The 27,967-nt window shown below is 47.9% G+C and overlaps 1 protein-coding gene and 2 long non-coding RNA genes across 5 annotated transcripts in view; 1 reads left to right on the top strand and 2 right to left on the bottom strand.

The window, feature by feature from the left end:
• Nucleotides 1–18,459, bottom strand: part of LOC118522778 (uncharacterized) — a 43,234-nt gene extending 24,775 nt beyond the window's left edge. Inside the window, exon 1 of the long non-coding RNA XR_013442064.1 lies at nt 18,320–18,459. This is a non-coding gene — a long non-coding RNA (uncharacterized LOC118522778). The remainder of the gene's footprint in view (nt 1–18,319) is intronic.
• LOC118538212 (uncharacterized) lies at nt 8,464–18,237 on the bottom strand. Of its 2 annotated transcripts, none has more exons than XR_004918507.2 (3): nt 18,157–18,237; nt 10,846–11,065; nt 8,464–8,742 (listed from the first exon to the last, which is right to left on the bottom strand). It is a non-coding gene; the product is annotated as an uncharacterized LOC118538212 (long non-coding RNA). The 2 variants fall into 2 exon arrangements; XR_013442065.1 differs by lacking the exon at nt 18,157–18,237 and adding an exon at nt 12,419–12,450.
• RIMS4 (regulating synaptic membrane exocytosis 4) overlaps nt 17,671–27,967 on the top strand; it is a 61,220-nt gene continuing 50,923 nt past the window's right edge. Inside the window, exon 1 of one of the 2 annotated variants that reach the window (XM_036096081.2) lies at nt 17,671–17,881. In XM_036096081.2, coding sequence (XP_035951974.1) covers nt 17,785–17,881 — 97 coding nt within the window. In that variant the 5' untranslated portion in view covers nt 17,671–17,784. The remainder of the gene's footprint in view (nt 17,882–27,967) is intronic. The other variant, XM_036096082.2, reaches the window with a different exon arrangement.

Genomic DNA, 27,967 nt, shown 5'->3' with positions numbered 1-27,967 from the left:
ATGTAGCTATACTTATCTCCAATTCCCTCTTCCCACCAAGGCTTGGACATCAATTCTCTCTTTCAAATAAAAAATTTAACCCTCACATTTTTGGAGTTCTTCGGTTTATGCAGTACTTCCAGACTCACTGGTTTCACATCCTTATTATAGCAGGTAAAGCAATATGGAAAAGTACAAAAAAAAAAAAAAAAAAGTAAGAAAGTCAAGTGATCAAGGTCAACATCATGAGTGGTAACGGCACATGTTGATATTATGTGCCCCTGCTGTGATGTGGTAAGAAGAGTACATCACTCCCCCCCAAACCTACAACCTCAGTCTAATCATGAGAAAACATGAGGCTCGCCAAAATTGAGGATATTCTACAACATATCTGACCACTCCTCTTTGAAAGTGTCAAGACTATGAAAGACAAAGAAAGATGGAGAAACTGTCAGAGGCCAGAGGAGCCTGAGGAGACCTGACATCTGAATCCAAATGGTATCCTGGTTCAGAAACTGGAACAGAAAAAGGACATCAGTGGAAAAATTGGACAATCCCAATGACGTCTGTAGTGTAGTTAATCACATCATACCTATCACCAAGTTAATTTCATTTTGATAAATGCACCATGCTTCTGTAAGGATGTTAATGTTAGAGCAAGTTGAGTGAAGAATAAATGAGATGGGACTTTCTGCACTGTCTTTGCAACTCTTTTGCAAATCTACAATCATTTCAAATTTAAAAGTCTAAAAATAAAAACAACCTAAAAAGCCTGAAATTTGCATAATTCAAATGAAATGAACGTCATGCCAAGCATCTTTTGATGCATGTACACAGATAATCAGAAATAATTTTATCAAAATTGTTTCATATTATAATACTCTTCTTCAATTTTGAAATACATTTCAAATATCTTTTATCATTTGCATCATTTATTTGACTGGGATTTAATGAATTTTTGTAAAGAAAGACTATCTGAACTTTAGATAGCTCTTTTTCCATCGAAAGCAGTATTAGCTCATCAAAGATCCCTCCGGAAAACATCAGGAGGTTGCAGTCATCATTGTTTTTAGCTAAATATTTCAATTTCAGGTGGTGACTACCTGTGAAACATTAGCATTGTTATGCTTTTTCCCATCTCTTCTCCCCAAACTTCCCATTTTGTATTAGCTATATTATTATGTTTACATTGTTGGGTGAAACAGTTAAAGATCACTTTTAGTCATGGGTTACAGAAAACCAAACAGTAGCTTAAACAAACAAGTAGTGAAGAGTTACACAGTTGCTGCCTCTGGTTCAGGGCCTCAAGGATGTCAGGACTGGGGGTCCCTGCAAGTCTCCTGGGGTTTTCCTCATGATTACAAAACAGCTGCTGCAGCTCCAGCCACCATGTCCTTATTTCACTAGAAGAAGGAGAAAATGATTCTATCAAGAAAACTTTCAGGGCGCCTGGGTGGCTCAGATGGTTAAGCGTCTGCCTTCGGCTCAGGTCATGATCCCAGGGTCCTGGGATCGAGCCCCACATCGGGCTCCTGGCTCAGCGGGGAGCCTGCTTCTCCTTCTCCCTCTGCCTCTCTCCCTGCTCATGCTCTCTCTGTATCTCTGTGTCTCAAATGAATAAATAAAATCTTTAAAAAAAAAAAAAAAGAAAACTTTCCACAAATTCCTAGTCTATATCTCATTGGCCATAACTGCATTATATGTCACCCCTGGCTGCATAAGAGGCTAGGAAATGTGGGGGTTTTTTTGTTTGTTTGTTTGTGTGTTTGTTTCTTTTGTTTTGTTTTCACTAAACACATTTGATGGACCTAATAAAATTGGTATTTCTTAGCAAGGAAGGGAGAACTGCTAATTCGCCCAGTTATTTTCTTCTTGTTCTATATTTAAGCATATTTAATATTTACAGGTAATCTTATATACCAAAGCTGCTTTATACCTAAATTTTATATTCTGATCCACTTCTTGGTTGGCAGGATTTCATTGTCAGGGATGAGCTGAGGCTTAGGAAGCAGCCATGAGAACCTGCCTTGCACCCCGTCTCATTTCTCCACTGCCCTGGAAATCAGACTCTCAATGGAAAGAGAGAGGCAAGGGGGCCCAAAGCCAGCTCCCTTATCCAGGCAGAAGCTGTTCTTTTAAGAGAGGAGGCAGAGACAGCTTCCTGCTGCCAGGAAAGGCTTCTGATTGACAGCCAGTGTGCTCCCCGGAGGTCTGATGTCATTGCGAGGGAGCAACACGGGTGTCTGACTGGCAACAGAACGAGGAGGAGCCGAGGAGCCAGGAGCCGTTGCCGTGAGTGGGATGGCTCTGTGCAGCACCCGCCCCGGCAGGCTTTTAAAGTTGCAGTAATTTGTCTTCTGGACGTTACTTCAAGTCCATCCCAGGCTCTTCAGAGCCTCTCTCTCAGCTTTACCTATCAAGCAGGGCCGGGCACCGGGCTTCTCTCCTTCATTCTCTCTATCCTTGGAACCGTGGTGTCCTGCCTGCAAGACCAGACTCCAGTTCACCCCCAGAGTGCCAGGTCTGGACCATAACTGGCTCTCAAGTGTGTGCTCTCCTCCCCATATCCCCTCCGATGACGAGCTTGACATTATTTTTTTTCTAACTACAAAACTAATAGACATTGTGAAAAAAGAAAGGAAAGGGGGCGCCTGAGTGGCTCAGTTGGCTGGGTGTCCAACTCTTGATTTCGGTTCAGGTCGTGATCTCAGCGTCATGAGATGGAGCCTTGCCTTGAGCTCTGCACTCATCATGGAGTCTGCTAGAATTATCTCTCTCCCTCTGTCTCTGCCTCCTCTCCTGCTCGCGTGCTCTCTCTCGATCTCTCAAAATAAATAAATAAAATTTTAAAAAAAAGAAAGGAAAGAAAGTACCCATTGGCTCTTGGACATTGATGACCCCTGAGCAGTTGAAAATCACATATAACTTTGGACTCCCCCAAAACTTAACTATGAAGAGCCTACTGTTGACCAGAAGCCTTATTGATAACATAAATGGTTAATTAACATGTATTTTGCATGTTATATGTATTATATACTGTATTCTTACAATAAAATGAGCTAGAGAAAAGAAAGTGTTAAGAAAATCATAAAAAAGAGAAAATATATTTACAGTACTAGACTGTATTTATTGAAAAAAAAAATCTGTGTATAAGTGGACCCGTGCAGTTCAAACCCGTGTTGTTCAAGGGTCAACTGTAGAGAATAGTATAAAGAATAAAATGAAAATTACATTTAGCAGCAATCACTACTAACATTCTTCTGTTCCTTTCCTTTAGGACTTTTTCTATTCATTTATGTATTTTTTTCTTTTTTAGTGGAACATGGCTTATGTAAACTTATATAAAGCACACAGATTTTTCTAAAAAGATTTTATTTATTTATTTGACAGAGAGAGACACAGCGAGAGAGGGAACACAAGCAGTGGGGAGTGGGAGAGGGAGAAGCAGACTCCCTGCTGAACAGGGACCCCGTTGAGGGGCTGGATCCCAGGACCCCGGGATCATGACCTGAGCCGAAGGCAGCCGCTTAACGACTGAGCCACCCAGGTGCCCCTAAAGCACACAGATTTTAATTATACAACGGGATTGCTTTTTATGTATGCACAGACCAATGTGACCCCAACCCAAATCAAGATCTAGAACATTTCCAGCATCCTAGCAGGCCTCCCAATTGACAACCCCCCCAATCTTGATCACCACACTCTAGTCTTTCCTACTTTTGAACTTCATAAAAATGGCATATATGCATTTTAAAAGTTAAAATAGGACCTAGCTGTTTTACATATTTTTTGGTTAGTATATCATGAATATTTCCCTGTCATAATTTTTTCAAAACTTCTTAATGTCTATGTATTTTATCATGATTCTACATGATTTATTTAATTATCCTTCAGTTTTTGCACAATTAAGTTTATTTCTGAATTTTTGCTATTCTAAACAGTACTATGTGGAACATCATTTTTATACAGCTTTTTGGAGAGTAGGATAGTGAGGTGGTTCAGAGCATGGGTTTGGGAGTTAAAGAGATCGGGGTTTGAGCCCCAGCCTATCACTTGCTTGACAGGCTTGAATTTGTGCAATTTACAACACCTTGTTGAGCCTCAGTTTCCCCACCCGCAAATGGACATGGCAATACCCATCCCATTGGCTGTGGCTGTGAGGCCTAATTGAGGTAAGCATAAAGAGCTTAGCATATTGCCTGGCACTGAGTGGACACCCAGTTAATGTTAAGCTGCTATTATTCATCTTTGTGTTCACTTCTAATTATTTCCTTAGGAAAAATTCCTAGAAGTAGAATTGCTGGATCAAAGAGTGCTTGTCTTTAGGGTTTTTAATGCAGTCTGCCAAATTGCCCTCCAGATAAGCTGTGCCAATTCACAGAACTATCAGCTGCGTGTGAGCGCCCTTCCACCGCTGTCTCTCACTAATCAGTATCGTCATAAAGAAGAGAGGGAGCGAGCAAACAAGAACAAAGAGAAGGAAAAAGAAAAAAAACCTTGCCAATCAGATGGGGCAGGGGGGAATCCCTTATTATTGTTTTGCTTTCTGGTGAGATTGACCATTTTCTTTTCTTATATTGGCCCTTTGTTTTTTTTCATTTGGAGATTTGCCCGGTCAGGTCTTTAGCTACTTTTTTTCTCTTGGGACACGTGCTGGTGTTTCAATAACTGGACTATTACTCGGTTCAAGAAGTCCTGTTCCACCCCTGTATGGGCTACAGTTCCTGTGATGGGGCTTTGGCCTTGGTCCTCATTCCCAAGTTCCTACCTTGGTGGTCTACTTGATTTCCTGGTCTCTTTAGGTTCGGGCTTCTGCTTCATTCTTGTCAGGAACCCCTTGCTCTCTCACTATCCCATACTTTGCCAGCCTGAGATGCATAGTGCCCAGAGCAGCTAATAATCCAGTGTCTCTTTTTCCCTTTAAATGCCTGTTCTAAGCATTTGCTTAGAAGGGAGGTTGGGTGAGGCATAAGAAAAGAGCTGGGAAGGAAGAACCCTTGTGGCAACAAGCAATTCAGCTCTGGCCCCAAACTTGCATAACTGGCTTAATGAGACTAGGGCCCTGCAGTTGAGCAGAGCTGTCTTCCTTAGAAAGCAGTTCAACAGTGCAAATCATCTTTTCCCTCCCCCAATACCCGAGCAGTTTAAGTATCCCCTTCAAATGAGCCTAGTGGTACCCTCGAAAGGAATCCAGGTCAGCGTAATTCTTTCCATCTCATTTCATATGCAAAGTTGTTTTAGAGCCTCAGAGATGCACAGCACCTTTGACAGATTAGAACTCTTGGCAACTGCCCATCTGATGATTGCTTTCCTGGATCTGCCTGGTCCTGGTAGGGGCCTGGGTTTCTGAGATCTTTGGGGTCATTCCTTGCCAAAGAGGTGATCCAGGAGACAGGGTCATGAAGGGAAGTTGTCTAAAAAACTTGGCTGTCCTGAAAGAAGATACCATTCCCATCGATTAAATTGGAGAATATTAAAAAAGAGAGCAAAAGAAGGAGAAAAAATTAATTATGTAGAAATTAACTTAACCAAGCATGTCAGAGAAAGCTCACAGAAGGAGAGGTTTAGTTCTTAGATAAATGGAGATATGCTTGTGAAAGGTAAGGCACAGCATTGTCATGGTGTCAGTTCATATAATTCTAACTAATATTTGGGGGAGAGAAATTGGATAAACTAATTCTAAAATTTGCATGGAAGAGTAAGTTTCCATGAGTAGCTAAGACAAGTAGTCTCAAAAAAAAAAAAAAAAAAAAAAAAAAAGCAAAGGTGGGGATCTCACCCTACCCGATATTATGACATACTATAAAGTCTAATTTTTTGAAGTGTAAGCACTACAGATCAACGGAACAGAAGAGAAGAATCCAGAAAGAGACCCATGCATGCAGATATTTGGTATGTGATAGAGGGGGCAACACAGATTGGTGGGGAAAGGATGGATTATTTTAATGGTGTTGGGAAAGTGACTCCACTGTATGGAAAAAATAAAATAACATCTTATCTCATACCATGTAAAGACAAATTTCAGATGGACTAAGAAGCTATAAAAAATTGAAAGGCAAATCTTTATGATATTGAGTTAGGTAAGCATTTTTTAAATAAGATACAAAACCATAAAGGAAATAACTGATGGATTTCCGTTCAATAAATGACATCACAGACAAAGTAACAGTCCAGGAAAAGGTATTTGCAGCATATTGTACAACAACAGATGATAAAAAATTAAAATCTCAATTATATAAGAAACTTAGTAGTAAATCAGCAAGAAAAAAATCTGGCAACCCAAGAGAAAAATAGGCAAACTCACTTTCTGAGGAACTCAAGTAGTGAATAAACACATGAAGAGAAACAACTTATTAGAAATCAGAGAAAGAAAAATAAAAACAGTGACATTCTGCTTTAGATTCATCAGACTGGCAGAAAAAAAAAAAATCAAGTGCTGGCTAGGACATAGGGAGATGAGAACCTAATGCCTTGTAAATTAGTGTAGCCACTCTGACGTGTAATTTCAAAGTATTTCATGAAACTGAATACATTTTAATCCATTATTTTTCAAATTGTGAGTCATGGGCCATTAACAGGTTATAAAATTAGATTAATAAGTTGTGATCAATGTTTAGAAAAGGAAATTGAGTTAAATGGAATAAAACGCACCACAATGTTTTTCTTATGATAAGCATAAGCACTATTTCACAAAACTTTTGTTTCACTTGTGTTCGTGGAGGGAGCCTTACCAGATTCTGATATAAAAAATGTATTTCTAACGATGTGTCCTGGTCAAAAGAGTTGGAAAGATACTGTTAACCCTGCCACCCAGCAATCCCACTTCTGCTTAGAAACTCTAGCAGAGATAAAGAGACAGGTATGAAGATGTTCATTGCAGCGTTGTTTATAACAGCAACATGATGGCAACAAGTTCCATCAGTCTGAAAATGAATCTCAAAAATGAAGACAAAAATTAGACAGTCGTTAAAACAAATGAATTTGAGTTACATAAGTTAGCACAGATCTCAGTAAAAAACAAAAACAAAAAACCAAAACACCCGTATTGATTGAACAAAAAGGGACAATAGAATGTAATACATAGCACAATAGCATTTACATGAGGTTTTATAAATGCCCTCCCAAAGCAGTATTATATATTGTTTGGGGATACACATGCATATATATAAACAAAGGTTTCAGGGGTGGATTGTCGATGCTTACACATCTGACATGTGAGAGTGGGTGCCCGGTGGTGGTGGGGAGTGGGAGCTATGCAGTCATGGGATTGTGATGACAAACAACAAAATGAATCACAAAGAGAATAGCTAGTTCGAGAGAACGGGGAATAATGTCATATGCTTCTGGAGAGTGAGGAGTGGGCCAATATTGTTTGGGGAGATTTGTCAATACTTATTACAAGCTTCCAAAACATGCATCTTTTTGACCAGTGGTTCCACGTCTAGAGAGGCCATTAAATGTGTGTCCAACAACTGAACTGCAAAGAATATTTCTTTGAATTTTAACACGAGAGCAAAAACATTAAATCATAAGAAATGTTATTCAGTAATTTAAAAGAGTGACATAGAAGTATATTTATTGCTGTGGGAAAATGTTCATGATAGGAAGCTAAGTGGAAAAAAACAGATCACAGGCCATGAAACTGCTTACAGTATGAGACCATTAAAAAAGCACTTATATGAAACACGGTCAAGGGGGGAAAAGGGAGAAAACACATCAGGTTAAAATGAATCTCAAAAATGAAGACAAAAATTAGACAGTCTGTCTTTGGGTAGCATGATGAAGATGATTTTCAATTTTGCCTTTGTGCTTATTTTCTTCCCACAATTTCCTAAAATGTGCAAAAATTATTTTTGTAATAAATTCATTTATTTTGATTTGCAAATTGAGCAGGCTATCCAGATGATTTGTCAAATGGAAGGAACTAGGTTGAGAAGAGAGAACAAGGCACAAAACTATCAGGGTGGGAAGCTAGGAGATGGGCAAGAAGCTCAGAAGCAGGGAGGGCAAGGAGAAAGTCTAGAGAATAGAGGGTCTGGCGGTGTCTTACAGGGACTCTGCAGGCTAGGGGCTTGGCCAGGAGGGAGTGTCAAGGTGCAGAGTCTCAGCCCTGACCCAGCCCTACCTCCTGCAGGCAGCTTGCCAATCTTCAGATGCCCAGTGGCCTGGACTCCACCCCCTCCCAGCCTTGATATTTTGTCATTGTCCTGTTTGTCAGGCTGGGAGTGAAGATCCCCCAAGTATGGAGCTCTGTTCACCAGGGGGAACCTCAAGCCACTATCAGCCTCAGCTGGATGCAGCCAGAATGAGACACGAAAGGGTTCCTTGAGGATCAGATATAATAGCGTCAAGTCTAAAGGGTACATAAATGAGCCATCCAGATGGGCAGGACCTGGAGAAGCACTGGGACAGAAAGAATGTCTTAGTCATGTATTGCTGAGTATCAAATTACCATGTATGTACATAAGGGCTTAAACACACACACACATACACACACGTTTATTAGCTCACAGTTTCTGTGGGTCAGGAGTCTGGGCAAGGGTCTGCTGGGTTTTCTGCTTCAGGGTCTCTTGGGAAGATGCAGTCTAGGTGTTGGCCTGGGCTGTTGTCTCATCTGCAGGCTCAACAAGAGAAGAATCTGCCTTCAAGCTCACATGGTTGTTGGCAACATTCGGTTCCTCTGACCTTTTGGATTGAGGGTGTTCATTCCTAGTGGGCTGTTGGCCAGAGGTTGCCCTTGGGCCTGCCTGATGTGACCTCTTGCTTCATCAAGCATGCAGACAGAGAAGGGCAAGAGAGAGAGTATGTTAGCAATATGGATGTCACCATCGAATGTGATCTAATCATGGGCGTGGCATCCCATCACTTTGGTCTCCTATTACAGGTTAGAAGCAAGTCACAGGTTGCACCCACACTCAAGGGTATTCTTGGGTACCCGATGCATGGGCATAGATCCAGGGGGTGAGGATCATCTTGGAGTCAGCCCATGAAAAGGGCAACCCAGAAAACAACAAGCTGAAACAAGAGGGTGTGAGACTAAGGAATGGGATAGGGACCCCTGGGGATAGGATGTTCAGAACCATCTCAGTTATAGCCCTGAGAAAACATCCTGGGCAACCCCTCAGTCCCAGGGAAACCAGAACAGTTGGAACACAGATGATGTGTCACACTATGCAACATAAGAGAGTCTCTGTTTCATGGACAAAGTCTTCACTGGGGACTGCTGTGTCTTACGGCTTCTCTAAGACTGTCAACCAGCTTGTTATCAAAGAGATCGCTGGCTTCAGACCCAAGCCTTCTGCAGGCTACAGTATCTCCCTATAACTCAAAACTAAACTGTTGTTTCAGTTTTGTCCTATTTACTTATCTGGTTACTTTCTATTTATGGCAAGTAATACTGGGGTCTTCATTTATAGTAGTGTTATAAAATATTCATTTCAAATAAATGCATCTAAACAAAAAGTAAGTAATTTTAAAGAAGAGCAGCAAAATAATAATATTTGTGGCTGATGCCCGTTGCACAAATCCAGAAGGCCCGGACCACCGGCCACTCCTGCCTGTGAGCACCCATGTGACCGCACATTGTTCTACGTTCCTCTTCATTCATCCACACCGGCCACACTGGCCTCCTTGCCTCTTCCCAGCACAGCAGGCACACTCCCCACCTCAGGGCTTTTGCTCTGCCTAGAACATTCTTTCTCCAGTTGTCTGCATGAGTCACCCCTTCAGGCCTTTCCTCAAATGTCACCTTCCCATGCTGCCTTCCCTGGCCATCCTGCATGACATTATCAGTCCCACTCTGGACACTCCCGATTATCCTTCTCTATTTCATATACTTTTTTTCAACAGCACTTACTACCATCCAAACACTATAGTTTTTTTTTTCTTGCTTATTTCTCTTCTCTATTCTCTGTTTCTCCCCATTAGCATATCAGTTTCACAAGGACAGAAAGTTTTGTCTGTTTGAGTATTGTTTTTTGCATTCCCCAGGACCTAGAATGGTGTCTGGCTCAAAGGAAGTGCTCAGTAAATACTTACTCTCCGAGGGCTCTGTGATGTGTGCGTGAGTCAGCAGGGTTCACAGGTACAAGGCTGGGGGAGATGGCTATCATTGCCTTACTCCTCTCCCACATGTTTCTCCCATGGTCCAGGACTGGCACTCACATTCCTCCTTCCTGTCTGCTCTCTTTACCCCCAAATCAGAAACAAAGACACTTGCCACGAAAATCAACATTTAGATGTGACTTGGAGAAGCTCTGGCTGAGTCTGGGCTTACTTGGTATCCAATAAAACATATCGAAGAGATGCAGGGGAATGTCAAAGAGTCACTGATAGGAAATAGAGTCAGGTAAGTATATCCATGGGATGCTTTTGGTGACAAAAAATAAAACATCCGAAAAAACAAAAAAACAAAAACCAAAACCAAGAAGCCCAAAGCAAAATGTATTAAACAATAATGAGATGTATATGCTAACAATTACACCAACCCACAAAGTAGGGCAGCTCCAAGGTTGGTTAATTCAGTGGCTCAATGACATCATTAAGGATCTGGGTTCTTTTTACCTGTTCTGCCATCCACTGTTGCAGTTTTGTCCTAATTTAGCTTCCCTCTTGGTTGCAATAAGAATATGTCCAGCCATGGAAAAAGTGATGTTTCTCTCTTGTGTCTGTTTTTCAAGAGTGAGGGCACATTTCCAAGTAGCTGCTGGCTCCCCAAATTTCACTCACTTCACCATGGTCAGAACTGGGTCCTATGCATACACCAAACACTGGCCAAGAGGAATGTGAGGCTTGTAGTGGAGGTTGAATTACTCAAAATAAAAATAGAGGAAGGGGCAGGAAGAGGGATTTGGGTAGGCAACCTACCATGTAGGTTTCAGGTGACCTCATGAAGGAATGGAACTGGGAACTGAAGTATCAGGCATCGATCGAGGTCGCCTGCTCCCTATTCCCACGGCTTGATTTGCTCTGTTCATTTCCACAGACTTCTTTTTCGCTCTCCTGCTTCTCTGGGCAACCTGGCTTTCTTCACTCCCATGGTCCATGGCCCAGACAAAGCTCCATTACCCCAACTTCAATATCCTCCCTGTTGAAGTACAAATACCCAGTAGTGAAGGCGTTAGCTAGGGAAGGTGAACCGCTGTAACAAACACCTTTGAAATCTCAACGACTTTAGACGATACAATTTTATTTCTTGCTTACATCCCAGCCCAATTTGGGTCAGTGTGTGTGTGTGTGTGTGTGTGTGTGTGTGTGTGTGTGCACGTGCTGATCAAGGATGACCCAAGAAAAGTAGCAGCATCTTGATCCTGGGGCTGCTCCAGGTGAAGCCTTGCTTGGGGGCAGCCCAACCGGGTCTCATGATGATGCTGATGATGTTACTATAGTTAATATAATAAGCACCTACTATGTGCTCTGCAGTGTGCTAAGTGTTTTATATGCAATATCTCACTTAATTCACCCCACCCACTCCCAGCTCTTTCAGGTAGATACTTGTATCATTCCCATTTTATAGGTGAGAAAACAGAGATACACAGAAATTTAGAATTTGCCTCAAAGAAAAAACCCCATAACTAGTAAATGTCAGTGCAATTGAGATGAATAGGTGGGTGGTTGGATGGAGGGGTGGATGGATGGATGGAAGAATAAAATAATGGTTAGGTAGTTGGTTAGGGATTTGGAGTTAACAAAAGATTTGGACTTGGAGTTAACAAAAGATTTTAATACCTCTATCCCCCTCAGCTTAGTCATGTATTAGCCACTTAAGGCAAGGAGTAAGCCAAGGAAATACAAGAGTCCTCTCTCAAGCTACCAGTCTACATGGACAAACTGCATTCACGCTCAGTCAAGGATAAATTCATACCAACCAGGATGCAGAGAGGCAGATACACATGCACAAGAACAGAATCTTACAGTGATATACAAATATAACTAACACAACCCAGTTACACACATACACCAGGATGAATGTTGCATTTAAGGCCAGACTGGACTCATTTCACTCAAGAACACACACCTTGCAAGGACATGTTTAGAGACAAGGTCATTCACAGACAAGGACACAGATATGCAGAAATGCCCATCTCTTCCAAGACATGCACACATAAACAGAGATGTTTTACACATGCACACACACACACACACACGCACACACACACACACACACACGCACACACACACGCACACCACTACCCCGGTAGGCAGAACACAGACAGGAAGAGTCTCTCTCTGACAAAGCTGCAAACAGGGCCCTGTTGGATTTAGCTATATTCTAGCCACTTCTCCCTTTCTGGAGAAAGGCACTCACCAGGGTCTTGCTAAATATGCAAAATTTAGGGGCCACTTCCCTCAATGCTTTGTCTCAGAGGAGAACTATTGAACAGGAGGTGCTCCATCCAAATACGGTGTTTTCTCTTGATGCTCTAAAGCTGGGCAGTACCTCTGTCTTTCCTTTTCCTTCCTGGTCTTTACTAGTCCAGTCCATCTCTTAATCCGGCTCAGGTCATCTCTGGAACTTCCTCAGGGTCAGCCCTTCTGGCTCCTCCTCAGCCTTGTCCTTTGTTGCATCCGGCCAGGGCCCAGAGACTTAGGACCCAGGGTCCCCCTCCCTCCTCTGCTTCACCTTTCCACAGGGCACTCCTGCTCAGCCTCCCCGGCCCTTCCCAGGGAGGAAACAGTCAGTGGTCTTTTGGTTCAAATTAGAACTTATCTGAAGAGAAGGAGGAAGGCAACCCTCTGAATTGACTCCAATCTATTCCTTCCAGAAAGCCCCAGGGATTATTTAACATGCAAATGTAAGGGCAGTGACTTTATTTTATTTACTGTTGTATATATCCATCCTCAGGGCCAAGAACAGTGCCAGGCACATAATAGGTGCTATTTTCAGCTTAAACGCCACTCCCCAGGGAAGTCTTCCTAGATTCCCGCAGGCTGGATTAGATCTGCCCTACCCCCCCACACACTTGCAGGTGCAGACAAGCACACACGTGCACTCTAAAGCACATAAATATATATCTTCTATGACACTCATCACAATTGTAGTTAAAATTATTATTACAATAAAATGATTACATCATGTTATAATTAAATAATTATTGGCATAATTATCTGTTTAATGTTGCCAGACTGTAAACTCCATGAATTTGGGGACCAGGTCTGTCTTATTCCTCTCTGTGTGTCTGGGGCTGAGTACAATGACTAGACTGGGTGGGCACTCCAAATTACTCAATGAATGTGTATTAAGTACCTACGATCTGCCAGGCATTATATTTACATCCCATCTTCACCATGACTTGGCAAAGTGAATGTGAATTATACTCATTTTTTGATGGGAACCCTGAGGGGACTTGCCCAAGGTCACACAGCTAAACTAAGGATAGGCAGTTCCTATCTCAAGGCAGGCAGTTCTTCCTCGATTCCAATCTACTGAGCTGTCTGGCCCTTGGCATCCTCCCTCTCCCTGGGCTGTGAAGCCCACACCTCGAGTCTGTTCCTGATTCCCCACTGTTCCCTGTTCCAGACTCGCCACTTCCCCCATCCGCCATCTCGAGCATCTCCCACCATCAAACTTGTTCTTAGAACACATTATTTGTACTCAGGTGCAAGTAGTGGACAACTTCGATTTCCCATGGGAAAATGATATATTTACAAGGGATCAAAGATTTAAGTATACAGGCCGAAACCCTACTGGGGGAATTTTAGGCATGAGCTAACCAAGAAAGGAGAAATCACACCAGGAGTCTGCTGCCTATATTGCTGGCCAGAGGCCAAGTCTGTTTCCGTTGGCTGCTTCTCTTCCTTGACACCACCAGCTTTGTCTGCATTCACCCCAGGGCCCCTTGCCTCTCTTGCCAGGTGAGCAGGCAACCTGGAGCACAGCAGGAAAAGCACTGGCCTAGGTCAGGAGGTTTCTGTCATTGATAACAGCTCTGTCCCCATGGCTATGTGGCTTTAGGCAGTCCCTTGCACTTTCTGGGCCTCAGTTTCCCTCTTTCCCAGCGGAGGGAGGCGTTGGATGACCTTTCCAATTCCTCCCAGCTCTGGACGTCTGCCTCTGACAGATGTGGCTGTCCGGTCCTGAGTCGTAGGAGCTCACACTTGCAGAGCACGTACTGTGTTTGGGCACTGTTCTAAGAACTCCACATTTATAACTCACTCCATGATGACACTCACACTGGGAGGCATTGTCCCCATTTTACAACTGAAGAAACAGGCCCAGAAGTTCATTTGCTTGCTCAAGGTCACGATTCCATTGTGGCATGCAATATTATCCCCAAATTTAGCGGTGTCAAACAACCACCATTTATTCTGTGGGCCAGGCATTTGGGAAGGGCTTCCCCTGAGCAGTTCCTGCTTGTGTGTCCCTCATGCAGCTGCCATCAGATGTCAGTTGGGGCTGCATCGAAGTTAGACACCTGGGATCACTCACTCACATGCCCGGTACTTCATGCTGGCTGTTGGCTGGGGGCTCAGCTGGGCCCACTGTGGCCTCTCCAGCAAGCGTGGCTCAGGGTAGTCAGGGTCCTTATGTGGAGGCTGGCATCCCCCAGAGTGCGCAACCCAAGCGAGCCAGGAGGAAGCTGCCGGAAACTTTCTGACCTAGCTTCGGAAGTGACGCATGTCACTTCTTCTGCATTCTACTGGTTACAAGCCAGTCACTAAGGCTGACCCAGACTTAAGGGGAGGGGACATAGACCCTACTGCTCAATGGGAGGGCAGTCAGAATGTGCACACATGCTTTAAAACCACCATCGTGACTCAGATGGTAAGTGGAAAAGCTAGAATGCGGGCCTCCAAGCAGGGTCTGCATGCTGAACCGGCACACATGTCTACTTTTAACATTCAGGCCTGGTTCCTGGGAGCCTCACTGCTGGTCAATCAGACATGCCTCATGGGTCCCTGAGACTCCTTCCCCAGCTCCAGGCCAGCCTTCCCTGGCCTCCCTGTTGTCCTGTCCGTTCTCTAGGCCTCTGAGTGCTGATCTCCCTCCGGCCTGTCTTCCTTCTGCCATGGTCTTAGGCAGCCAGCAGGGCAGTGGACAGCGCACTGGCCTTCCCCCACTCCCTGTGACCTTGAGTGTGTCATTTCCCCTGTGAAAGCCTCTGTTCTTCATCTTTCAGACTGGTGGGGAGGTATTTATCCAATCAAGTATCTACTGAGCACCTGCTTTTTGCTAGGCACTCTTCTAGACTCTGGGAAGGGGGAGAGAGAGACAATAAGCAAATAAGCAAGAAAAAATATGTATGGTGTCATATACATATGATATGTCAGATAGTGATAAGGGCTAGAGAGAAAAAATAAAGCAGAGTAAGGAGGATGTGGCATTTCAGGGAGGGGTGTTGCCACTTTACAAAGGGTGGTGAGGGAACACTTTACGAAGAAAGTGATGTTTGAGCACAGTGCTGTGAGAGTGAGCCACACAGCTATCTGGAGGGAAAAGTGTTTCAGTCAGAGGGAACAGCAAAGTCAGGACAGTGGATCTGGAGCGGAGTGAGCCAGTGGTGTGGTAAGAGGTAGGACAAAGAGGGAGCAGAGCCAAAGGACTTAGGACTGCGTCCAACTTGTGAAATGAGTCCAACAAGTGAAATGAGACCCCGGGAGGGTTTTTGGTAGAGGAGCAGCAACCTCTGACTTCTGTTTTTGACATCCTGATACTGACCTTGAAGATGGAGGAGGCCATGAGAAGAATCAGAGAGCCATTTCTAGGAGTTAAGAGCAACTCAAGAGCAACTCCCCAGCAAAAGGCCTGCGAGGAAACAGGGGCCTTGTCCCATAGCCACAAGAAACAGCAAACTGCTAACAACCTGAGAGAGCTTACAAGCGGATTCTTCTGCAGAGCCTCCAGATAAGAGCCCCGTCTGGCTGATACGTTATGAGGCCCCAAGCAAAGAACAGTGTTAAAAGTGCTTAGATTTCTCACCTATGTGACTGTCCACTAATATGTGGATGTTGTCAAGCCTCTTAGTGTGTTTTGCAGCAACAGAAAACTAATGTACACCTTATCTTAACTCTCACAGCCACCCAAGATAGAGGGTCTCCCCATTGTACAGACAAGGGAACAGGTCAGTGAGGTGAACCGCTTTGCCCTAGGCCACACAGAAGGGTAGTGCCATGGCTGGGATCAAAACTCTGGGATCTTGCCCTCGCCCCAGGCTGCTCTGTAAAGAGTGTGTGACTGCAGTTGGCCCAGGTTAGACATCGGGGCTTGGCTGGATGGGGACCTCAGGCCCTGGGTTAGAGAATGGAGTTCGGGTTTCTGACTGTCATTGTGTTCATCCTGGGGGCTCCGAGTGTCTGAACCCACGTGTGTGTGAGTCTGAAGACTGTGGGTCCCTGGAGGCGTATATGTGGGTGTGTCTGTGTGAGCGTGTGATCCTGGTGGAGTGTGTCTCATTGTCCGTGTGCGCGTGTGAGGGAATGGATCCACCACCCGGAGTGACTGAGACTATATGTCTGTGTCTGGGTGTGAGCATGTGTGTGCGCACTGAAGTGTGTTCGAGTGACTCTCTGGGGCTGGGTCTGAAGGTTACCGTGTATGAGTCGGCCAGTGTTTGCTAGCATCTGTGTGTATGAGTGAATCAGTGCTCAGGGAGTCAATGGTGGGGGGCACTGAGTGTCTCTGTGTGCAGATCTGAGAGTGTGCATCATCAGAGTGTATGAGTGTCTCTGTGTGTGAATTTTAGGATGTCTGTGAGTAGTGTGGGTGCGTGAGAGTGTGTGTGCCTGTCTGAACTTCTCTGTGGGTTTGTGTGGGATCTGAGGGTCTCCCTGTGTGGGCGATGGGGGGGCGGGTGTCCCTGCTTTTCACTCTGAGTGCGTCTGCAGGTCTCCTTCTGAGTCAGGGTGTGTCTGTGGGTGTATCTACCTCTGTGGATCTTGTGTGAGAGTCTGAGGGTGTCCACAGGTGTATCTACCTGTGTGGGTCTCTGGAGACTGTCAGAAGGTGTCTGTGGATTTGATTCAGCAAGTGTCTCTATGAGTGAGTTTGTGGGTGCATCTCTCCGGGTGTGTGTGTGAGTCTGAGGGTGTCTTGCAGAGAGAATGCTAACGTGTGGGAGCCTGTTTGAGCTCCTCTGCGGGTTCATGTGTGAATCTGAGGGTCTCTGTGTGGGAGGCTGAGTGCGGTGCGCCGGTCGCTCTGAGTGTGTCCCTTCTGAGCTTGTCTTCGTCCCCGGGTGAGGCCTGTCTAGGTCGGTGACTGGACGCCTGCGTCCGGGGCGAATCTGAGGGCTGAGCGTGGGGTCGGGACAGAGCCGGGGGCGGGGGGCGGGGAGAGCGAGGGGCACGGCCCGGGGACCAGGGCGCAACCGGTTCGGCCCGCTCCTCCCACGGGGCGCACACACCTGCCGGGCTGGGGGCGGCGAGGAGGGGCCCCGCCCGCGCCCTCCCGGCTCCCACGCCCCCGCGCGCGGCGCCCCCTCCCCCGGGCGGCGCCGATTGGCTGCGGCGGCTGCTCCGAGCCCGCCCCGCGCGGCCGGCTGGGGGCGCCGCGGGCCAGAGCGCTGCGCCGCCACCTCCGCCGCCGCCACCGCCACCACCGCCACCGCCGCCGCCGCCGCCGCCGCCGCCGCCGCCGCCGGGAGCACAGCGCGCCTCGGGCTCCGCGCGCCGCCAGCTCCCGGCCAGCCCGCCGGCCGTCGGCCCCGCCGCGCCCGCCAGCCCCGCCGCGGAGCCCCGGCCTAGCCCCGGGCCGCCGCCACCACGCCGCGCGCCGTACTCCGCGTCAAGAATGGGGCGGCCAAGCTGCCCAAGCCGCCCGCCGCCGCCGCCGCCGCCGCGGCCGAGGCGCCCGGGGCCGGCGCGGGCATGGAGCGCTCGCAGAGCCGCCTCAGCCTGTCCGCCTCCTTCGAGGCGCTCGCCATCTACTTCCCGTGCATGAACTCCTTCGACGACGAGGACGCGGGTAAGCGCGCGGCCCGCCCCCATCCCCGGGGTGGGGTCCCGTGAGTCAGGGCCGGAGGCCCCCTGCCCAACCCGGTGCGCCCCGAGAGGGGGCCACTCTCTCCTCCCTACCGCCAGCCCTGCTCGGGATACGCCCCCACCCACGGGGCCCCAAGGTCTAGAGCATGCGGCGCCTTGTAGCCTCCAGCCGCCCCCAGGGACCCCTAGCTCCTCTGCATTCACCCCTTTCCCGCAGGTGGGCCCTTAGGGTCGTCTGGACCAGCTCTGTTTACTCACCTGAGCCTATTGGATGCCCTCTGTCTTGTCCCTGGATCCGACCTGCCACCCTCCCTGAGCCTCCCTCCTGTCGTGCCCACACCTCGAGCCCCGGGGCTTTGGCTGCCTCACCCCTGGGGCTCCGACGCGCCCCCGGCCGTTGGAGGTGGAGCGCAGACCTTACCTCTCCATCTTTGTCTTGCCTGCATCCAGAGGCTCCCTGCCCAAGACCCCCGCCCTGCGCCCAAGGCCTTGAGCGTCCTCATTTGGCTCTCCTCCCCTTCCCCCCAGAGGCTGGGGCTCCAGACTCCTGGTTCCTATTAGACTCGGGCGGACCGCGGGGAAACTGGCCGGGTGCGGCCTTTCCTCCCCTCTCCTCTCCGCTGGTCCCGGAGGGAGGCGTGGGGCGGCGCCGCCCCCCTCCCCCCCCCCGGAATGTGCCCGGACCTTGGGTGCTCTTGTCCCTGGAGTAGCCCTTCTGGGTGGGCTGAACCCGGCCACCATCTAGCGGCCCGAACCTCGCGCTCCCGGGCCTGCGCGCAGCCTCAGCCAGAGCCCGAGGGGCGGGGAAATGTAGGGAAACCTGCCCTTTGGGGCCCTGGGACCAGGCAGAGGGAACATGAGGGCTCCAGATATGTTTCTGCGGTGAGGAAGCCAATCCACCAACAGGTGGGGTAGTTAGAGGGTTTGGGTGAGAGTTCCCCAGAGAGTGCCAAATTGGGAGTCAGAATCAGGTTCCAGTCTTGCTTCTCTAATTATTAGCTGTGACCTTGGGCAAGTCATGTCACCGGTAGCCTCGAATCCTCATCTGTAAAATGGGATGACAGTGCCTCAGACACAGGATGCAGTTAAAAGTGTTTTCTGAAAATCTGATGTAACAGAAGCTGAACATCTGAGAGTATTTGAGTTCAGTGAGAGGACAAAAAGGAGAGGGGTGGTGGGGAGGAGCAAAATGGCTTCATGGACACTTTTGAGAACCTGATGAAAATGTGGACTGTCTCTTAAAAAAATACACATATGAGCCATCCTCAAAATTTTGTCTGCAGTTTTAGGGAGTTTATGGGTTCTGCTTAAGACTCCTTGCCTGCAGGGACCCTCGTCTGGTCTCCAAGTTATCTGGTGAGACATGGGATGGAGCAGTGGGTAATGGGTGCTCACGTCTTGCAGGCAGGTGGGGAAAAGGTTCTCCAGAAGAATTTGTTAGCTAAGTGAATGAATGAGGGGGTGCATGAGGCAGACTTCTGACAGATCTAGAGTTGGGGGTGGGGTAAAGATGGTTATTGCAGAGCCATTTTACAGAATCACCATTTTATGGAAAAAGTAAGTGAGGCTCAGAGCATCAAGAGCTTCCCCCTTGATGTAGCTGAGGGAGGTCGTTATGCTGGACAGGGCAAGATGAGGAGGAATGGAGAGGCTGTCTAACACAGTGGCCTCCACTGGAGAAAATCAGGTTAGCAATGAGGGCTGGGAGAGGGACCCCCACCAGCGTAGGTGAGCTGACTCTTCCACTCTTCGCCTAATGGTCAGGGACTCCCTTGAAGTTCAGCAGGCCACTTGGGTCTCAAGAGGTGGGTGGGGCAGGAGCATGGGTTTGTAGGAGCAGGGACAGTTAGGTTTTTTTCTCCTAAGTCATGCTCCATGTCCTGGATCCGATGCCTTGGTTATCATTGCTGGTTGCAGGCAACTTGCTCTGATTTCACTGAAGTCAGAATAGAGAACTTCACGTAATAGTAGAGATTTTTTAAAAAGATCCACCTGATGTTTTTTCCAGCAAGTTTCTTCCAATTCTTGTTTTGCACTTGGAAGAGACCTAGAAATCATCCTGTCCAACCCCTTTTTGCCCTCAAATGGATGAGTGTGTGTGCATGTGTGTGTGTGTGTGTGTGTGTGTGTGTAACCCAAGGTCACCCAATGAGGTAGGCACAGAGCTGAGACTAAAATCAGTTTTCTGGTTCGTTTTCCAGTAAACTACTAGCCTTCTGTCTAAAAGAGGATTTTTTTGAAAAGCCAAATCTGACTGTGTGGAAAATAGTTCCCAGGTGAGGGGGCCCCAGGGAACAGCTGACAGCCAAGAGTTTGGTTTGGGCATCTTGTGCTCATCTTAAGGGATGCTTCGAGTTTGGGAGGGGGAGGGAGATAGTCAAGTTTTATTTCCGGGAGACTAATGAGTGTCTGGTAAAAATCGGAAGTAGGAAACATTGTCTTGGTGCTTAATTTCTCTTGTTCTTCTCAAAGTCATTAATTTTCTCCTAAAAAAAAAGCCTTTCGGATTTATTCTTTTAGAACAGCACTACAGCACCTTGCTGAACTAATTTCTAAAAGCAGTTTGAATGATCTGTCACATACTGATGGAGACTGCATCTGTAGGAGGGCTACTAGACCTGGCTTCGCTCCACCTTCCTCTTCCCTGATCCCTCCCCTGGCCCGTTAATGCCAGGCTGTCTGATGGCTCAGAGGTGTGTCCCCGATGGCTTCTGGCTCATCTAGGTGCCTCCTCTTTGATGCTGCTTCCAAAGCCTGTGGAATGCATCTTGTCCATCACCCAGGTGGAGCCAGAGCCCTGTGTGGGCTTTACCTGCCCCTTCAGCTGGTTTCCTGAGAAACTGTGTGAGGAGAAGGCTATCTCATTAGTCTTAACTGGGCCAGAGTACTTTCCTGTATCGGGCTTGGGAGCCTTGGACGTTTTGTGGGCATAGGAAGCTGCTCCTTCCTCCCACCCTGTTCTAGCCACCCTGAGGCTCAGGATGCTGGTCATTGTAGGATCCTAGAATTCCTCCCAAGGAGCACCTTCCTTCTCTTTGCACTCTGGACTCATTTGTTATGCTGCTTTTGTCCCTTTTCCAAAGATGCTGGGGCTTTAGAGAGACAGGACCTGGGGGCATTATTGTGTAGGTGTCATCATTGCTCAGTCTTGCTGGCACTGGGTTTGTAATTGGGGAGTTAGGTACATGACCTCAGCTTTTTCATGTGGATGAGGAAGAAAATAATAGCATGGACCGCATAGGGTCAACATTTTAAAAATGATTACCTTTCGAAAGGCATCCTCCTAGGTACTTTAAATATATTATTTTAATTCTTTCCTCATAGCAACCCTATAAAATTAACATTTAACGTCCCCATTTTCAGATAAGAAAATTGAGGCACAGAGAGTATTTGTTCAAGGTCACTCAGCCAGGAAGTGAGGGAATTAGGATTTGAACTTGAGCAATCTGACTGAAACGTACATGCTTTTGATTATTATATTGTTTGTGATCTGCAAAGGGCTTAGTACTGTATCTGGCACCAGGTAGGCTCTCAATACCTGTTAGCTATTATCTAATTATCAAATAAGACTTGTTTTTGAGCATGACTGTGAAAAAGAATCTGAGGGATTCTCAGAATGTTAGCTTTTATAATTTTTTTTTTTTAAAGATTTTATTTATTTGAGAGAGAGAATGAGAGACAGAGAGCATGAGAGGGGGGAGGGTCAGAGGGAGAAGCAGACTCCCTGCCGAGCAGGGAGCCCGATGTGGGACTCGATCCCGGGACTCCAGGATCATGACCTGAGCCGAAGGCAGTCGCTTAACCAACTGAGCCACCCAGGCGCCCCGCTTTTATAATTTTTATAAGCTAATTTTGTTGCATTGTTGTAGCTATTAAGGCACCGTTGGGTGCTCTTTTTTGGCGGTGGTTTAAAGATGGGGATTTGGGGGGCTTGCATGTGGAACAAGAGGGTGGAGAGCAGTCCAACTCCCTGTTTCCCTATTCTTCCTGAACAGTTAATTTTCATCACATCTATAGTCCTAGCCCTGCTACTGTGCACTGGGGCACGGCTGGGGAGCAAGGGTGCCTCCACTTTCCAACAAATGCCAAAGGGGGTTGTTAGCATCAGGGTCTGGAATTGAGGATGGTGTCCCTGGTCTGGGAGAAGGGCGGAGAAGCTGGAGCAGCCAGCTCTGATTTGCCCATAGGATGCTTCGATCCCCGCACAGGAGGAAGTTGCCATGGCAACACCAGGCTGGCTACCGGTCCCTCTCTGAGCGGTTAGGGCCACATCTCTGGGCTGCAGAGCCCTCGCTGCACCGCCCTCTTCTGCTCAGGCCAAATCTGGTGGGTGGGGCGGCATGGTGGATGGATCCCACAGACTAGTATCAAAGCCCACTCCCTCTGTTTTTGGACAGAGGGAAATGGAGGGGTTGTCTGAGTTTCTTCTCCTGGATTGTGGGGTGGAGGTGCCTGTATCTTGCCAGACAGATCCCGGCAGGGGGAATTAGAGCTCTAATTCTTGCCTGCACCCGAGGCACCTGGAACGACAGCACTGGACCTCCCTCCCCACCCCCAATTTACTCCATTTGGCAGAGTTTTCTTTCCCAGACCAAGTGCTAACTTTTGTCCTTGAAATTTGACCTGAGCTTTTTCTGAGAAACAAAATGTCATGCTGTCCCACCCCTTCCCGCTAAGAGGGTGGGTGGGAACGGAGTACTTCAGCCCCAGAGGGGGGGCTAGGGCTGAGTGGATAAGGAGGAATGGTGAGGGAGAGGCCTTAAAGTATCCTTTGGGATCAGGTCCACTTGAAGTGTGTGGCTGAGGTTTTCCCATTCCCACCCTCTTTTCTAGGGCAGGCCACTTCCTGCGCCCCCGCCCCCCGGTCCGCTCCCCTAATTTACCGCCAAGTGCTGTCATCTCCTTTCGTTTTGGGAGTTAGGCAGAACTCTTCTAAATTTGGGTAGCTGAGGCATGGTAAAGAATTGCACCAGTGTTCCCCTGGTTCATGTCGCGGAGTGGGGTGAGAGTATGGACCCAAACTACTTTATCTGAATCAAATTATCCTGAAAGAAGCATCTCAGAAAAATCGGGTGCATGGGGATTCAGCCCTTCCTTCACTACCCAGAGCACTGCCCTGCAGATCTGCCTCGATGCCTTTAGAGCTCTTTCCTGAAATCCCTCTCCCTCTGGCACCCCCTCTTCCCTGTCCCCAGGCAGCCAGACTCCTGGCTCCAGCTTCCTGGAGTTTGCAGTGGCAGGAAGGCCGTCTGGTTCCGTTGGGTGGGAGGCGGGAAGGAGGGCTCCCTGCGCCTCGGCTCCCTCGGAGGGTGGTGCTCTGGCTCCCTCCCCACCCACCTGGGCCCCAAGGCTGAGCCAGTTCTCCAGGCAGGCTGAGTGAGGGCGGGGCGGAGGTGTGGAGGAGAGCTGGAGTGTGAGCGCGCCTCCGAGTCACCTGACCTGCTCTCCAGGCTCTGGGCCTTTTACTTTGCCTCCTCTAACGTCTTTTCATTACGGCCTTAACAACCATCCTTTCAGCATTTCTTTTAAGAATTGTTGGAAAGGTGCCAGTTTTGGAGAATGTGTTCACAAGGGTGCATACACGTCCTGCACGGTAATCTGTGCCCCCCATCCCCTCCAGGCCTACTCACAATCCCACCGTCTTACTGTCAGTGCTCCAGGTCCCCCCAGCTCCAGTCACCTGGAGTGACCGCATTGCATTCGCCTCTCTCCCCCACCAGTTTACTCCGTGGGGCTGGGACTGGACTCCACTGTGGCTCTGGGGCCTCAGGCAGGGCCTTTAACCTTCCCCGGCCTCAGTTTCCTCTTCTGGAAAAAAGGGTTAATTATCCTTGTCTGAGCATCTCTCAGGATGGTAAAAATAAAATGATTGAAAGTTTTGCTTGGCTGTGCTCTGTGCTTTCCATGATCTTACTGAATCCTATAGCAACCAGAAGGGATAGCTACTGTTGCAGATGTACCCATTTTGCTGACGAGGAAGAGCCAGGCAGCTTGGAGTCATTTAGTGACTTGCTTGGGTTGCACAGTGGTGATTCAGACTGAGGTGTGTTTGGCTCCAGAGGCCACCCTCTGCCTCTTGGCATGAGACGAGATTGCAGGTGGGAGAGGGCTGTGTACGCCCTGGGGGCTGTGCTTGTGCTAACAAAACAGCAAGTGACAGAGGCTGGGGTGTGGGGTCCTGTTCAGATCCACACGTGCCCCTCCAGGGTCCACCATCCCACTACAATCCTCCCCAGCCCGCTGGATTGCCTATCTGTGCATCATTTCCTGGATGATCCCCATCACGGGGCTGCCTGGCCTCCTTGAAGAATCCAGTTGTCTGCCCTGGCCCTGGGGGCCGAGCCATCACCTGCCTCTCCAGACCGATGTAGGCCAGTGCTGGATTATATTTAACGCTGTGCTATTTCCACTTGACAGCTTCAGAGCGCCATCCCCCCTCCCATTTTCTCCTTCCTCCCTCCTCCCTTTCTGATTCACTCGGAAACTGACGTGGCTGATGTCAGCGCCTTATTCTTAGCCCCCGTAATTGTAACTGCATTTAGCAGTGCGCACTTCATTAACAGTTTCTGCCATGGGGGAGTGAGATGACTACGTGCCTGGGCAGGGACACGGGTGGGGGTGAGGAGGGGGCAGCTGCAGCGGGGACCCTAGCCAGCCGCCTCTTCTGGACGGACTGACTGGGCGGGTTCCAGGCCTGGCTTCCCAAGACTGGCAGTCTTTGAAGGACCCTTGGAGAAGATCTAGTCCATTCCCCTCACTAGGCAAGGAGGGAAACTGAGGCTCAGAGAGGCAGAGTGGTTTGCCAAGGTCACATGTTAAGGATCCAGGGCTCTGGCCTCTGAGTCCAGGTTTTCTTCTTTGCTATTTACTTGCTCAACTAATATTTAATTGGCTGCTTAGGGCCGAACAGTATTCTAGGTGCTGAGGATATATTGGGGAACAAGGCAGACATGGTCTCTGCGCTCATGGAGTTATGTTCTGTGGTGCGAGAGGCAGACAATAAACAGGGAAGCAATTAAAAAATAAGTAATTTCAGTAATTTCAGATGGTGTTAAGTGAAATGGAAATAAAACTGATGGGATAGCAGATAACAATAGGTAAAGTAGTCAGGGAAGGCTCACTGAGGAGGTGACATTTGAGTTGAGGCCTAAATGACAAAGAGCCAGCAGTGGGAATATGAGGGGTTAGAGTGATCTGGGCAGAGGCAACTGTTGGTGCAAAAGCCCTGAGGTCAGTGTGAGTTTGGGTGTTTATGGAACAGAACGCAGACCAGTGTGTTTAGAGAGAATGGGTGAGGGGAGACAAGGTCAGAGACGTAGGCTGGAGACAGATCACTCAACCTTGCAGACAATAAGGAGTATGAGATGGGGAAACCAGGGTCCAAACTGGGAAGAGAAAAGGCCCCCCCACCTGTGTGAAGTCAGAAAGAGGCTGAGAACTCATGCTTCCTGAAACCCTGTCTTTTTTGTTCCTTAGATATAGATGGTTGTGCCTTTTAAATGCATCATGTGGCTTCCTTTCACGTTGTAGCCTGGGCAGGGCTCTTTCTGCCCCGCCCCTCTGCCTGCCCACCTCTCCTCCTTTTTTTCTTTTTTTTTTTTAAGATTTTATTTATTTATTTGACAGAGAGAGATAGGGAGAGCAGGAACACAAGCAGGGGGTGTGGGAGAGGGAGAAGCAGGCTTCCCGCTGAGCAGGGAGCCTGATGTGGGGCTCGATCCCAGGATCATGACTTGAGCCAAAGACAGCTGCTTAACGACTGAGCCACCCAGGCGCCCCCACCTCCCCTCCTTGAATCTCACCTGACCCAGCTTTATAGTTCCCTAGGCTGATGTAGCTGTGAAAGACCTCAGGGAGCTTCTGTTGTGGGACAGAAAGAACATGGCTTTGGAATCCGACAGACCTGAATTCTCATCCTGCTTCTGCCACTTCTGAGTTGTGTGACTTTGGGCAAGTGGCTTCAACTCTCTGGGGCTCAATTTCCTCATCTCTAAAACGGGGGAGGCACTCTTCAAAGGGTTATTTTGAGGAATACATGATGTGATGCACAGAACTCACCTAGTCCAGAGCAGGGCACGCGGGATGGAGATTTCCTTGGTTACGGGGATGAATGAGATTGTGTGTTCCATGCTGAGCACGTAGTAGTTGCTCAGTTAGGGGTAGTTGCTGCTGTTGTGTTTGTTCCCGTCAGTTTCAGTGCGTCAGAATCACCTAAGGGGCTTGTGAAAAACATGGATTGCTGGGGGCCACCCCAGCGTGTCTCATTCAGTTTGGAGTAGAAGCTGAGCATCTTATTTCTAACAAGCCCCAGGTGGTGCTGATACCAATGCTGCTGGTCCAGCGACCCTACCTTGAGAACCGCTGGGTTAGGGAAGAAAGCTGGAGAGAAATGAAGGGTTCTTCTTGACTTAGGGTGTCTCCTGGCTACCTGTGTCTTAGATGCTGGGACATTGGGTACCAAATTCAGGAGCTAGGAATAGTCTTCCGGTGTTCCTGTCTCCAGCACATGGTCTTAGATCAAATGAGCCTCCGATGCTGCCCTGCTTTGTACTGGGTTTAATGTGTGGGACCCCATAAATCCTTTTGGAAGTCATCTATATAAATGATAAATGAGTCGACATGAATAACACATCAGGCCTTAATATCCTTTTGTGGGATAACAGACTCAGACAGTTCTGGGGAGTCTGAGGGGTTCAAGTCTAGCACCTTTACCAGAGGGAACAGGACACAGTCCCTTTCCTGAATTGGAGAAAGGCAGGGCTATGTCTTAAAACCAGGAGGTTCATTTGAGGACAAGCCTCTGCTGGGAAGAAGTAAATCAAAGGAATCATCAATGTAAAGGGGCAAAATGCTGGGAAATGCTACCAAGGGAATTTACTGAGTCAGTTAATTTAGATGTTTCTAAGAAAAGGGTCGCTGGTAATTTTCTAGGGAAGGTTTGAAATTTAGCTCAGGTTGGAGGCCGGTGGGGGACGGCGGGGGGGCAAACTTTATGATGTGATAAGATTCCCACCCAGTCCCATGAAACTCTGAGTCTGAAGACAAAGGCATTTACAAATAGTTTCCAGGTGGGACTTGTCTTAAACTGATGGGAAACACTCCAAGAGGGGTGGCTCAGGGTCATAAAAGAACACGGGTTTTGGGTTTGAGTCTCTGCCATGTACTGGCTGAGGCTCTCTGTTTTTGTTTTTTTTTTTTTTAAGATTTTATTTATTTGACAGAGAGAAAGAGAGAGCAGGAGTGGGGGGAGGGGAAGGGCAGAGGGAGAGGGAGACTCCCTGCTGAGCAGGGAGCCCACCACAGAGCTCGATTCCAGGACCCTGAGATCATGACCTGAGCCGAAGGCAGACACTTAACCACTTAACGGACTGAGCCACCCAGGCGCCCCTCCCCTGGCTGAGTCTCTTGACTGTGATATGTAACTGTTCTGCTCAGCCTCATCCTTTGCAAAATGGGGTGAATAACTCCCACCTTGTGAGAATTAGAGATAATGTGTCTACTACCCATAGGGCATCCAGGAAGGGGAAGCTGCTAGAGTCAACTGCCCAGGTGCAGGACAGGCAGGATGGTGGGAATGCACACATGGGCTCGGGACTCGTGGCTCTGGTCTGGTTGGCTGTGTGCCGAGTGGAGGCCGAGAGGCTGCATGAGGAGTCAGAAGGGGTCTCCGTTCAGCCGCTGAATTTCAGGGTCTCCTCTGGCCACTTCCCTTTGTCCTTTGGGCCTCAGAATTCCCACCTGCAGAGTGAAGGTCTAGGGGGCTTGTTTATTACACACAACCAGAGTCTCCCAGAAAACAGAGGACACTTGTCCAGGTCCCCCATCTCTTCCTTTGGATGCCTCCCCCACTCAGCTACAGCTCTTCTCTGGTCATTTTTACCCCCAGAGCAGTTTCTCTCTGGCTGGTCCTTGGCTGACTGGCCATTGAATACTTCTGAAAAGATTAAGTGCTATTTGGAGTAGGTAATAAATGCAGATGGTGTAGCATTTTAAAAGCATGAAAAATATCTAGTGCAAAGTGTCCCAGGCACCTCCGTCTTCTGACACCCCTGTCTGCTCCCCGGGACAC

Source organism: Halichoerus grypus, chromosome 10 (genome assembly GCF_964656455.1).
Source record: "Halichoerus grypus chromosome 10, mHalGry1.hap1.1, whole genome shotgun sequence".
NCBI lineage: Eukaryota > Metazoa > Chordata > Mammalia > Carnivora > Phocidae > Halichoerus > Halichoerus grypus.
Note: the sequence above shows the minus strand (reverse complement) of the source record. Positions and strands in the feature narration are given on the sequence as shown.